The sequence below is a fragment of the Leopardus geoffroyi genome, chromosome D1 (assembly GCF_018350155.1).
Source record: "Leopardus geoffroyi isolate Oge1 chromosome D1, O.geoffroyi_Oge1_pat1.0, whole genome shotgun sequence".
Classification (NCBI taxonomy): Eukaryota; Metazoa; Chordata; class Mammalia; order Carnivora; family Felidae; genus Leopardus; species Leopardus geoffroyi.
The window spans coordinates 105,251,278-105,265,067 of record NC_059329.1 but is presented as its reverse complement, the minus strand read 5'-3'; the positions used below and the strand labels follow the sequence as shown (position 1 = coordinate 105,265,067).

Below are 13,790 nucleotides of genomic sequence, written 5' to 3'. Positions count from 1 at the left end.
GATTAGCCGATAAAGGGGGCACCAGAGGGCCCAGCTTGGGGTTTGTGTGCACACTCCCTTACCATGGTCTGGGAGCCCCAGGGACCCCCAAACTGAAAGTGTTTTCGTAACTCTGTTGGTGGTGGCACCTGACCTTTACCGAAGCAAGGTCTTTGTTTATTCCGTGTGGTGTGGACAATCACACATTGTTGCTGCAGATATATTAATGTATTCGATGCCAGTGGCTGACGGGGCCCTGCCTGAGACCTGACAAAGTAGAGAAGAAATGCAAACAGTCTCGGTTCTGAATCACACCCGGCCCCACGGATTCCAGAAGGAGACAGAGGACCCAGAGCGGTTTTCTGTTTCTCTCCCGAAGGAGTAACTGTGCAGGTCAGTCCTCCACATCTAAGGCCACAAAAGGTGCCCTAGCCTCCCCCTCCCCTTCCCTTCTCCTCGCCTCCGCTTAAAGGAAACCCTCCTTAGAAAAGGAGATTGTCTATAAATCAATAAGGAAAAGGCAAGCGATGGGACACTGGGCAAGCGGCCTGGATAGGCACTTCACGGAAGCAGAAACACGCGGGACCCATAAACTCATGGGAAGTATCCAGCCTCAGAGTCATCAGAAAAATGCAAAGTAAGGCCACGGGGAAACGGTATCATACACCCACAATTGAGAAGTGGGGTAATGCTGAGTATTGAGAATGGGGGTCAGCAGGGACTCTGTAGATCGCTGGCGGGAGCCGAGCCCACACGACTTTAAAAACATTTCCATGGTCATGACCCGGAAATTCTACCCCTGACTCTCTCTCTCTCTGTCTCTCCCTCTCTCTCTCTCTCACACACACACCCACCCACCCACGCACACACGCACACACACGCGCGCGTGCACACACGGCTATGGATGGAATTGTGTCTCACCAAAAAAGATATGTTGGAGTGCTGACCTCAGTACCTAAGAATGTGACCTTATTTGGAGATAGGCTCTTCACAGAGATAGTCAAGTGAAAACGAGGTCATTGGTGGGGGCGGAGGGGAGGGGCGGCTGGTCCAGGAGGACTGGGGTCCTCATAAAAAGGGGAAGTGTGGACACGGGTGTATGCGCGTAGGAAGAATGCCACGTTAAGATGAAGGCCGAGATCGGATCACGGCTTCTACAAGCCAAAGAATGGCGAAGAACGCCAAGCGAACCATCGGAAGCTAGGAGAGAGGCCTGGGAGAGATGCTCCCTCCCCGCCTGAGAAGGAGACCCTGATCTTGAACTTGCAGCCTCCCGAGCTGTGACACGATACACTTCTGTTGCTCACGCACCAATCCGTGGTGCTGCCTTCTGGTAGCTCTAGAAAACGAAGTCACACATACCTGCAACAAAGGTGGCCTTCCAGAGGCAGGGGCTGGGGGCGGGGGGAGGGCCCCTGGGACTTCTAGGGAATTCCAGGAGGCGGGTGGGAGGGGGGAACTTGCAAGATGCATGGTTGTGCCCCCTCCTTCACTTCCAGAGGGCCAGACCCTAAACCCGCAAGTGCTCCCGGGACTGTTTCACGGCTTCTGTTGACATGGCTGGAACCGAGACCATCCATGCACGTGCAGGTGGCTAGAAATGGTCCGTAAAGATCTTCAGGGAAGGTGGAAAGTCCATCTCGAGGGTAAGAATGGAGGAGCTGGCGTTGGGGCATAGGCCCGTGTCCCCTCAGAAGGTTCTGGACCTCGCCCCGGGCCACCGAGGAGGTGGTGGGGCCTGGAATCAAACGCTCGTCTCCCGGACCCCAGATTCCACGTGTTCACAGCGGTCCTGACAAACACTGACCAGAGGCAGCATGATGCCCCCCGCACCCACCGTCACGCTGACGAGGGACGACACACGCGCCTCGCTCCAGGGACTTGCAGCCTGCCTCCTTCAAGAACGAAAGGCCGAGTTTTGTGCCGGGGTGACCGTTCTTTTCATGCGGTTGTTAGAACGATCTTTACAATAAGGATGACTAATGTTTACGGCGCGTGTGCATTTTCGGCTGGAACCCGGTGGAAGTGACAACGGAATTTGGCAGAAGTGAGACCAGCCAGGATTATGACCTTGGGGAAGTCCCTGTGGGACGGGGCAGCGGGTGGGGAGGGGGCTCAGTTTCTCCAGGGTAAAATGGGCCAACCGGGCCAGACCGCTGGAGGGAGGGGGCTCCCTTGCCTCTGACGGCTGGTTTGAGGGTGCCCGGCAGACGGCACTTCCCTCCCTCACGGCATGGCCCTCCAGTGTCCCCAGACAATTTAAGAGTGGGTGCTAACTAGGACTGAATCCCACAGTAAAGGAAATTAGTCCTTCTCCAGTCCTTCGGTGCTTGGGGTTCCAAGTCTTGGCTGGTGCCGCCCAGCCTTGAACACCCAACACTTTGCACCAAGGGGAGAGTGACTCAGGCTTGGATAGCAGGCTCTTTAAAGCCGCTTTGTTTTCAGTGTTTTGTTTATACGGACATATTCTGTTTACCGAAGTAATATTTGTTGGAAATGGATGATGGTGACAGAAGGTCCAAACAAACTGACTTAGGTTTAAGTGTGGAGTTGATCATAAACCATATTTGTTAAATAATTGTATATGCCTAAACGCAGATCAGGTCACGTCTTTTTATACCTAAGACTCTCTGAAGATTTCCCATTTCCCACGGGTTTATTCCAAGCCCCTGCGTGACTGATGATCCCTGACATCTGCAGCCTGTCCGTCTCTATCTTCTCTACTCCCCACTCCCTCAGCAATCTCCTCCAGCACCTCAACTGGTCCACCTCAGGGCCCTTGCACCTGCCTTCCCTCCGCCCGGAAGGTCCTGCTCCCTGATCTCTCCATCTCGATTCCAGGTTAATCTCATGAGTCACATCTCTGCTCAAATGCCCCCAGAGGCCTTACCTGGACCCTGACCCCAGTCACTCTCTGTCTTTCGGACTCTGCTTCATTTCCCTTGTTGCAGGTACTTCCTTTCTGATGTGATACTGATTTTGAAACGTGCTTGTTCATTTGTCTGCTTTCCCCCCTCTAGAATATAAGCTCCTTGAAGTCTAAGGCTGTGTCCTATATCCTCAGTGGCTGAAAACGGTGCCCGACATGTAGCGGGAGCTACAAATGAATGGCAAAACTTGCAGGCGGGGAGGGAAGCGGCTCCGGAAGCAGAGAGGAACTGAACCAAGCTCTAACCTCTGAGGCGGAGCAAGATGGCCACCGCCAGAGGCCCAGCCAGAGGGACCCACACCGTGGCCTCTTCAGCTCCAGCCTTCGAGGCGCTGAACCAGTTGGCTCCTACCCCCTGAACCTGAGCCAAGAAAGCCAAGCCAGTGACTAAACTTGCAGAGGGAACGATGGCGTCGTAACATCGCCATTGAGAAACGGTAGCGATGGTAACCGATTCAGGCCAAGGTCATCACTAATGTCACAACTAGAGGGTAGAAGTTTGAGGGGAGCTAACGTGTTTACACATTCTCACAGAATCTGCCCCCAGGACGCACATGAGTCACAAAGCAGAAAAGAGCAACCTTACCTACAGACATCCCCTCAGCCACGCAGGCAAAATTAGAACACCGAGATGGGACAAGCCGATGGGGCGCGCCCCTTGACACGAGAGGCCGACGATAACACCGCGGCACTTCTGTGCTATTTCTGCCATAGAAGGCATGGCTAATCACAAGGAATCATCAGACAAACCACGACTTGGGATACAGATCACAGAATAACTGGACCATACTCTTCCAAAGGATCAATGTCACGAAAGAGAAAGAAAATCTGAGAAATTATTCTAGGTTGAAGGAACAGAAAGACATGAGAATAACGCACAGTCCCCTAACTGGAGTTTTCTTTTGCCTTAAAGGACGTTATTGGCACAACTGGCAAAATCTGAAAAAGTTCTGTGGATGAGGGTTAGTTTCGTATTGATGTCAACTGGGGAGAGCACAGGACCCCCCGCTATGCCCACTGCAGGCCCCACTTTCCACTCCCGCTCCGTGACCTTGATCCCGTCTCCCCCCCACCCCCACCCCGCCACTCTGCGCCTTGGTTTTCTCCTCTGACAAACAGGAGTACATGATTGGCAGCCCTCCGGGGTTTCTTCCTGCCCAGATACTGTCATGATATTTCTAGAATCCTATCTGGAGAATGTGGCACATTTCTCCAAGGAGTTGAATTCATTTGGCAAGTGACTTTAGTCTAGTCAAGGAAAGTAGGGAAAAGTGAATCTCCCTGAGCAGACTCGGCAGGGGGTGGGGGGTGACACGGTCCAGGGATGGTTTCCCACCTCTGCCCCACCCCCCACCCCCGCCCAGCCCAGCTCTCACGCACTCCTCCCAGATGAGGTGAGCACCCTAGCAAAAAAGAATTAAAAAAAAGCGTAGATCAAAACCTTTCCCCTAAGCTCCACTTAGAAAGAGGCAGCTGGTGGGGGTGGGTTGGTGACCAGAAGGTAGCTAGGGTCCCAGTTCTCTCAGCGACTGGCTGCATGGCTGGGGCTCTCTTAGTATCAGTTTGTCCTTCTGTCAAATGGCCAGAGCTTGTGCTTGGCTTTGCACATAGCTGTGGCGACACGGTGACTTCACCTCTGTGCCCTCCCTCGCTCAGGCCTCAGCAGTTGACTTCCAGATTGGAAGTGGGGTGCTCAGGTGGGATCCCCAAGACATCTCGAGAAGCTCCCAGCGCTGAGGCCCTTCCTCACTCACACAGCCTGCGGCCCCATGCACAGACCCCCTGGGCATCTGCGAGCACTGCCTAGAGAGCCCAGTTCAGCTTGGCCATGATGGAGGGGAGGCATGAAGACATAGAGGGTAGACCTTCTAACGTGTGCCACTACCTTCTAACATAGGTGGAGACGCAGGGGAAAGCCAGGGGATCACTTTCCTCTTATGGGATCCCAGTCTAGCATCCCCCAAGGGCCTGGCAACTTCTTCTTACAACCCCTCCGCCCTCTCTCCCTGTCCAGGCTGGCATCTCAGAGGCTCTCTCAGCTGCCATTTTCTGGCAGAAGGCGGTTGGGCCACAGGACTCTACAAAATGGTGGGCGGAAACTGGGGCTTCCTTCTTCTTTTTCTGCCGTCCCCATGAGCTCCTGTCATGGCCCCTGGCCCAGCAGCAGTTATGGCCATGGGACTCTTCAGCATGCGCACGAACCCCATATTTTCCCAAGTACTCCAGAGCCAACATCTCATGGAGCCTCATCCTAGACCCGGGTTCTGGAAGCTGACATTGACCCTGCTTTACAGCCAGGGAAACTGAGGCTCAGAGTGGCTCCTTGGCCAGGAAGTGGCTTCTGACTCATGAGTAGCTTCAAGGTTTTTTTTTTTTTTTTTTTTTTTAACCGGGTTCCATGACCGCCCAGCCGATAGTGGGTGAGATGAAAAGTCTCCAGAGAATGGGGAGACCTTTCCCGAAGAAATCTTGAAGTGGACGGGGTCCGTGGCCCAAACCCTGCCTATTTTCCAGGGCTGGGAAAGAACATGGATCAGGAGTCACAAGGTCAAGTTAAAGATCCACTAGCTGTGCATCTATTAGCTGTGTGATCTAGGAAAAGGCCCTTCGCCTCTCGGAGCCTCAGCCACTTAATCGGTAAAATGGGGGTAATAACTCCTATTTCATAGGGCTGCAATGAGGAAATAGATCTATGAATTTACAGAGTGCTGTCTGGGAAGCCGTTACCCTTGTGACTGCCCAGCTAACATCCTTAAACGTGTATACGGTCTATGTGTGTGCTTTCTGTGGGCTACTCGCTGGCTTGGCATTCTCATGAATATCAGCTCATCGAATCCCCACCACACAGCAGTCCAGATGAATCAGGAGGAAGAGAACGTTCCCTATAGGACCAGCAGGGCCGGCTGGTCAGCCACCCCCCACAGCCAGCCCGTCCTGGGCTTTCACCTTGACTGCCTCACCTCCAGGCTTCTGCTCAAATCGGTCCTTCTGCAAGGAATGTTTCCCACCCAGTATAGCACGGAGACGAGTCTCGTGTATCCATCGCCGGGCTTCCCCCCAGTGATGACATATTATGTAACTAACCAGAGTAACTTACCAAAACCAGGAAGCTGACATTGCCACAACACAACAGACCATTTACGCTTTCCTCAGGCCTCATTAGTTTTTGCACACTTTGTGCCCAGGATGTTTGGGCCACCCTTCTCTGTATGTCCAGCCCCCTTGGGACAGCCAGGTTCCACCCCACCCCCCTGCCCCTACCGCCACCGCCCATCTGAGAAGCCACCAAGTGTCTCCAGGAGGCTCGGGCCCTCCCCCTCTCAGACTCCCAGCTCTGGAAGGCAGTGTAGCCCCGTGACGGAGAATGTGGGTTTTGGAGACCTACGGACCTGTATTTAAACTCCGCATCCGCCCCCAGCCTGGGACCAAATACATAAACTTCTGAGCCTTAGTTGACCCAACCATAAAATGACCCGGTGTCAGGGCGGGACAGCATCCGCTCAGCCGATGCTTACAGAACAGTAAGTCCCCTGCAGTGAATGGTGGTTATGGCTGTCAACGGATTGCATCTGTTGTCACACGTACCCCAGGCTGACCCTGTGTGTTTTATCATCTTCCTCACAGCACGTAAAGTGTTCGAGGACAAACCTTCGTATCTCACATCTCGGTGTTGTACAGGGCCTGGCACGCAGCAGGCGCCCAATAAATGTGACTAGATGGAACCTCCCGCCAGACAAACCGTCCCCAGGCTCGCGGTGCCTCTTCAGCTTCCCCTTCATTCATTTCTGGCCTAGGCGGGCAGGGTGGGTGCACAGCAGGACCCCACAAGGGCGCAGCCGCATTTGACCCCATCTGTCCCTGAGAAGCCTTCCAGGAGACCCCGGAACCTCAGAGGCCCCTCAGGCTGCAAGCTGGGGGGGGGGATGGGGGAGCTGGGGGAGAACCTCATATTTGCAAGGAGCCCCGAGGACAGCCCTCCAGGAGGCAAGCCAGGCCGCTCTTCCCTGGAAAAGAGCCAGAGCTGCGACCCCTAAGCTCAAGTCCTGTCACTTACTAGCTACAGACTTTGGACCGGTCTCTCAGCCTCGATAAACCCTGATTTCCTCATCTATACGCTGGGCTTGTCATGTGGGTAAACGAGCTCACTGTGCAAACAGCGTGTTAACCGCTAAACCCTGCACTCGCATTTATAAGACCCTTCTCCTGGCTGTGTAACATTTATAACTCACATTTTTAAGCACTACTGTGTTCAGGCATTTTCCGATGCAATTATCTAAATTTCATAATGTGGTGAGGTGGGTGTTTTTATTTGTAGCCTGCCGGCACACGGAAGCTGAGAAATAACCCAGGTCACCCAGAGCCGGGACCGAGAAGCCAAGCCGGCCTCCGGCCAGGGTCCACGATTCCGCGTGGCAGGTGCCGGCCGGGGTTACCATGTCGTGCCCATACTCCAGTTGGTTTCTAACAGCTGGATCTCCGCTGCCCTGCTCCACAAACGGTAAAGCCACAGAGTACGAGGGTTTTTAGGCTGGGTTTTTAGTGTTCAATTTGCCCATTTTTCCACTGAAGAAACTAAGGCCAGAGGAAGGAATGGGCCTGCCCAAGATTCCCCCGCAATCGAGAGCCAGAGTGAGTTCTAAAATCCTACGCTCACCCGTCTTCCTGGTTCCTTGTCCCCACACTACAGGGGCTCGTTCCCAGAGGTAAACTGGGGGGATGTGAATCTGGGCACCATTCGCAACTGCAAGGCTCACCAGGAGTCTAGGGGCTGTCCTGGGGGCCTGGGGACAGCCTGAAACGGGGTCGCCATGTCTAGGATGTCCACCAGGAAGGTAAGCGGTCCCGTAAGGGGAACAGATTGCCCACCACCATCGTCCTTTCTCCGGACCAGGGTGAGGCCCATAGCTGAAGCCTTGAGAAATGATTTAGGTGGTCACTGACATGGTGTTAAATTACATGAAGGCAGTTATGCCCTTTCAGCTTTTCTGACTACTTGGAGGAGAAAATCTCTCAGGGCGCTAGTCCCTAATGCCTCTCTGACATCTAGAAACCCTCCCATTTGAGCTCAAGGAAAGCAGCAACACATTTGGCTAGAATTTAGTGACATTTTGTTTCCATGATGTTTATTTTCACCATTACCACCATTAAGGTGATTTACAATGGCTTTATCTTTAAGGGAGCAAGATAAAGTTTTTTTCTAAAAACGAAAGTATTTACACCTTGAAACATCAGCTTTGGGGTGCCTGGGGTGGCTCAGTTGTTTAAGCATCCAACTTCAGCTCAGGAAATGATCTCAAAAAGACAATTTGAGCCCTGCATTGGGATCTCTGCTGTCGAAAAATAAAAACAAAAATAAAATATCCACTGAAAATATTAAGTAAATTATCAGTGAATTGGCAGCTTTCGAAAACCCTGGGAAGGGACAGGAATGAGGGCCCCCAGGAAGTCCTGCTCTGAGGGACTCTGGTAGCCCTGACTCTGGGGGAGGCTTGGGGGGGGGCGGGTAGGAGGCAGTGCCAGGGATTGGGATGGAGAGTCTGAGGACACTGTGAGTAGAGAGGAGATGGGCTTGGGGATTCCAGCCCCCACCAGGGTCTGTTCAGTGCAGGGCTGAGCATCAACATGGGTACGGGTCGGAGGTTTCACAGCCATCCACATGGCCTAGTCTTTTCCTCCAAGCCCCTGTCCCAAAGCCTCCATTGGGGCCACCTGCTTAATCCCTCCCTTGTCCCCAGGAATAGGGCTGATTCTTCAGCCTTTGAATCCAACGGCTGGGGGCCCAATGTGATGCCTGAGCTTCCCTATCAGGCAATGAGACTGGCTCCCAGCAGGCCTCAATAAACGCAGACTGAGTGAGGCAGTCAGTGGACAGTGTTTCTTACTCATTCTAGATGCCTCTGTAATAAGCCACTTTACCCTAGGAGCCGCGTCATCCCACATCACCACGATGGTGACCGTCATGCCAACGTCCCCCACCGGTCATTGACCTGTGACCAGAGAGCCAGACTAAGCCAGGGGAAATACACAGATGCCAGTCATATATTATTTATACATCTGTCTTGCCAGCTGGGAAGAATGGGGGGGGGGGGCGGAAATGAAGAAAAAGAAGAAGAATAGAATAGCAAACACATTTGTTTGATTTAATCCAATCGGGTGGATTGGATTAAATCTGATCCAGGACACATAGAGAATTAGGCTTGCAGAAGTTGGGTCCAGAGGTCACAGGTCAAGGGACCGGCTCAAGTGGAGGGCACAGCCTATCCAAAAGCTCATCTCACACGCATCAGCAGCACAGGAGAATCTTAATCTTCTATTTCAGCAAAACAATAGGAAAGCTGACCTCCTCTCAATGCACTAAGACAGACCCTCCAGTCTCCGGGGGATAATCCGTGTTATCTGCTAGGGGACAATCCTTTTCTCCTTGGTAAGTGGCTTTGAAGCCCAAGAAGATTAGAATTTGAAAAATAAAGATGATGGAAAGACGGGGAAACCCCGAGTAATTATACATTTACGTTAAGTTTCGGTTGGATCAATTTCCGTGTGTTGCTGCATGAAGTCCTGTTACCTGTGATGTTTAAGAACACGTGGCCACTGGAATTTCTCGTGTGTGTGACCGAGTCATTGACTTCAGTTGAAATTTTGAGTTAAAAACTTAAGAGAGTTTGGTAATGTCTGTGAACATTATTGGCATATTTCAGAGAACTTAATACTCACTTTGTTTAAAAGTTAGGGTTTTAGATCTGTAAGTATTCTCTGAAATCCTTGGAACAGTTGTGTTTCTTAGAGCTGTTTGAAGCATTTATAAGACAATCGAGTTCGTTAGATGTGCAAATGCAGCTTAGATTAGGTAAGGCAGTGCTATCCGATATAAACATCATGCAAGCTACTTGGGTCATTTAAAATGTCCTATTAGCCACATTTTTTAAACGTGAAAAAGGAATAGATCAACCTAATTATAATGATAAAATGTATGTAACCTAACATATCCAGCAAATTATCATCTCAACATACAATTCACATAAAAGGTACTAATGAGGTATTTTGTGTTCTTTTTTTGAACACGTCTTCGACATCTGCTGTGTATGTTACCTTTCCAACCTTCTCAACTCAGACTACCGCGTTTCGAATGCAACTTCCGCTGGCCGCTATATTAGACATTACAGATCTAAGGGAATTTAATTAGCTACCTTTGTGAGTGGTATTTATTATTTAAGGCGCTTACTCCGTTCAACCTGATTTGATGAAATATTCATCAAAGGCTCCCTGAGAGTCATTGTCGAAAATTACTGGACTTATAAATAAAGTGATTTTTGTATATTGAATTTACAAGCGAAGGGAAAAAAAATCGATGTTAAAAAATTTGTTAATTTAAGAAACTTTTTTTTTTTTTTTTTTTTTATAAAGTAACCACAAACAGCCTTTTTAATGCACAACAGAAGCCCTCAACCCACCACCGTCCAGATGGAATTAGAGTCACCAACCTCGACACGGCCCTTGGGGGAGAGGCCTGGTTCTATGTTATCGCTCTGCACACAGAAATGTCAGGTCTGACCGAGCCCTTAGGGATCGTCCACCCGAAGCACCCCGTTTCACTGGCGCAGAAACCCAAGTCCAGATCAGAGAAGAACACAGGGTGAGTCAGAGACGGGGCCCAGGCAATACCCTGGCCTCCTGACCCCACCCAATCTTCCCCAGTAAAAAGGCTTCCAGTCCATTCCTTCTCCCTCTTTGTCCCCAGATGACTGATCAGGAAACTGAGGCACAAAACTGGAGGGTATGTGGACAAACTGGTCCTGGACCCAGGCCTCCAGGGAGCACCAGCAGAACTGGAAAGCGTGGTCCCTGCCCTGGTCATTGAACGGCACGCACCCAGATCTGAGGAGAGAAGGGCCCAGAACCCAGGCCAGCCTGGCCAGAGAAATGGCTGTGTGAGGCCCAGGATGGAGCCTGGTGCTAGGACTGCAGAGGACAGAGGAGAGGGAAGGCCTGCTGAACGCGAAAGAGCCATGGCTGGGTCTTCTGGGGCCCAGGAGGGCCAGCCTCCGGCCTCCTGCGGCCCCAGACGCAGCCTGCTAACCCCTCCGGGGCTCCATGCAGCTGTCAGAGTGAAGGCCCTGGGACTCGCTCCGCCAGGATCCTTTCCTCCCTCGTCTCTGTTGTTTTCCTTTCTTTCTTTTTCTTTCTCTCCTTGGAGACCCTCATTTCCTTTCCCCAAATCTGATCGGCCCAACACACTGATGTCGCCAAGGAGAACCCCCCCCAGGCAGATCGGGGTCCATCTTGCCCGCCTAGGGCTCAGCTCTGCTGGGATTTGGGCCTGCTGGACCTGGGCGGAGCGGGGAAGAACATTCTGGCAGGCCCGGGGAGCAGCCTCCCTACACCAGCTCGCTCTGGCCTTCCCCACCTTACTCCTGGGGACACCGTTTCCTTCTGCCGGCAATGTTCTTCCTGCCAGGCCCTATTTGTCAGCAGTAGGACATATGCCTCTGGGGACCCTTTAGGAGGCTTTCAGGAAGCAGCATTTAGTGCCATTAAATCACACGGCAGGGAAATTATTCCCCATTCCAAGTGCTATCAGTCCCCCTGAAAGATCAAGAAGAAAGTAACAATTTGGAGCCAGGGTATCTCTATCGCCACCCCATCTCCCCTTTAACAGGGGGGACAGGTGTCGGCTTCAGGCTCAAGGCCCTTTGCCTCCTTTCAACTTTTTGCTAGCACGTAATAGACATTGGTTTCCACCCCCATTTATTTTTATGCTTACCTTCATTTTTTATTTATGGCACATGATGTCGGTTTTCCACTTAGAATCGTGACATCAAGTTTCCTTTCAAGACTAAACTGGTATTAGTAACAAGTGAGACCATGGAATATGAATGTGGTTTTAGAAACACGGAGTGAAATATCTGTGCTGGGAGTGGGGTGAGGCGGGCGGGAGTGTCAGGAGGGGACAAAAAGGGCTGGGGTGTAGGGACCTTGGCTCCAGGAGTCCCTTCATTTCACCCTCCCGGGCTCTCCCGGGGCCCTGGGTTCCCACCTGCTTCTGGCACCACTCAAGGCCGGTTCCCCGGGGCCCAGGGGCCGGCCAGCCACCCCTCTCTGTCCCAGATTTCATTCTGAGCCTAGGCGGGCGGTCGGATCTCATGGAAAAGGACGGAGGGTGGCGACAGTGGAGATGGGCAAGGAGGGGCCCCTACTCTGACCCTCTGTCCGTCTTAGGTCTTAGCTCTTAGCTCAGGGGCAGAAGGTGGCTGAGTTCCGGGTGCTCCTGGCAGAGCGAGAGGGACCACACGACCCCACACGGAGCTGAAGGCACACGCGTTCCAGCTAAATGGCTTTCCCCGACCCGGGGTGAGTTCAGGAGCACATGCCTCTAGACGGAGGCCGAGAGAGGAGTTGTCCGCCATGCCAAATAACTCCCCACCTCTCTCAGCTCTCCGAGTCGGCTTGGGCTTGGGTGGCCCTCCTGATGGGGCCTCTCTGGGTCCCCTTGTGAAAGCAAAGTGAAAGCACTTGGTATCTCCACTGCCAGGCGGACCCGGGCTCCCTGGCCCAGAATTCTGTTTCCATGAGTCTCCCCATCCCCCGAAAGGTCCCAACAGGAGCAGGATCTCTAGCAACTCTGGGCCCCCGCCCAGCTCCCGCCAGCTTGGACCCCGCACTCGACAGAGGCCAACAGCGTCTGATGAACACAGCCAGCCCCCAAACTGCCTGCCTGACGCCCCTGCCTTGGCACCCTGGGGGAGCTCAGGAGGGGGCAGGAGGGGGCCCTCGAGAGCTCTCCTATTCACTTGTGCCCTAAACTACCCCTTACTGGTTGCATGTGAGCCACAAGCCCCCAGCTGTCCTCAATTCCCATTGGCTTCCCTGAATTCTGTCTCTGGACCGTTCTCTCTCTCCCTGAGAGCCGCCGAGAAATGGGGATGGGGGAGTTCCCAAACTTATGGTGGGAGGCGTCTCCCTCCTCAGACCCTGGGAGCCCGCTGACAAGACAGCACGCGCGCATGCTGAGTCTTCTGGCACCGTCCAGGCACAGCCCAGCTCCCCCAGGGGGATCCTGGGCCCTCTCCAGGTCCCAGCCCCTGTTGCCGTAGCTGGGGCCTCCCTGGTACCGTCTCGGCTAAAAGGTTCTAGAAAGGTGACTGAGAAAATGACCGGAAAGGGGGCCAGGCAAGAGGCCAGGACCCAGGTCGCCCAGCATGAGCGGCAGGAGGTGGGAAAGGGGCCCTACCTGAGAGGGCTGCCGACAGCAATCCAAGGATGGCAGAGAACAGCCACATGTCCGGGGCCATCTCTGGCTGCTATGCGTGCCTGCCAGCGGGAAGCGCCATCCCCGGGCCAGGAGGTGGACGTGGCTGCTGGGTGCTCCTCACACCCGCTCGCTCGCTCGCTCGCTCGCTCGGACCTTGGCTGCTCCTGTGTATAACTTTCTCTCCGCAAGAGAGAGCGCTCCTTTGCACGCATGCGACCAAACCAGCCTGTGAGTGTGTTTCTCACACCTCTGTGCTCTCTACTTGTGGTTTTGGTCTCCAGGAAGCCAGGCTGGTATCACAGGGGCTGAGGGGGAGAGCCCAGCTGCCTGTGAGCCCACCCAGCCCTGCTGAACCCCAGAAGTCCTAGAGAGGGACACACACACACACACTTCCTCCAAGTGTCTCCCAAAGAAAAGGGAAATGCGGACACGCTTCCTTTCTGGAGACCTGAAGCACAGTAGATGATCACTCGGTCCATGTGGGAAGAGTGAGCACATGACCCACCCCCTGTCCCGGTCCACGGAACCCAGCTCTTCTGGGATAAAATCGCGACATTTACCTCTCCCTTGGGTGTGTTTGTGGCTGGTCAGGAGGAGGGTGGGGTCCTGCACTTTTGCGAGGGGAAAGCCCCA

The 13,790-nt window shown here is 53.2% G+C and overlaps 1 protein-coding gene across 6 annotated transcripts in view; it reads right to left on the bottom strand.

Annotated features, from left to right (window-relative positions):
- Positions 1-13,403, bottom strand: part of CD6 (CD6 molecule) — a 40,682-nt gene extending 27,279 nt beyond the window's left edge. For 2 of the 6 annotated variants that reach the window (XM_045485425.1, XM_045485426.1), the window contains exon 1: positions 13,137-13,403. In XM_045485425.1, coding sequence (XP_045341381.1) covers positions 13,137-13,197 — 61 coding nt within the window. In that variant the 5' untranslated portion in view covers positions 13,198-13,403. The remainder of the gene's footprint in view (positions 1-13,136) is intronic. The other 4 variants (XM_045485422.1, XM_045485423.1, XM_045485424.1 and 1 more) reach the window with 3 other exon arrangements.
- Between the last annotated feature and the right edge of the window lie 387 nt (positions 13,404-13,790).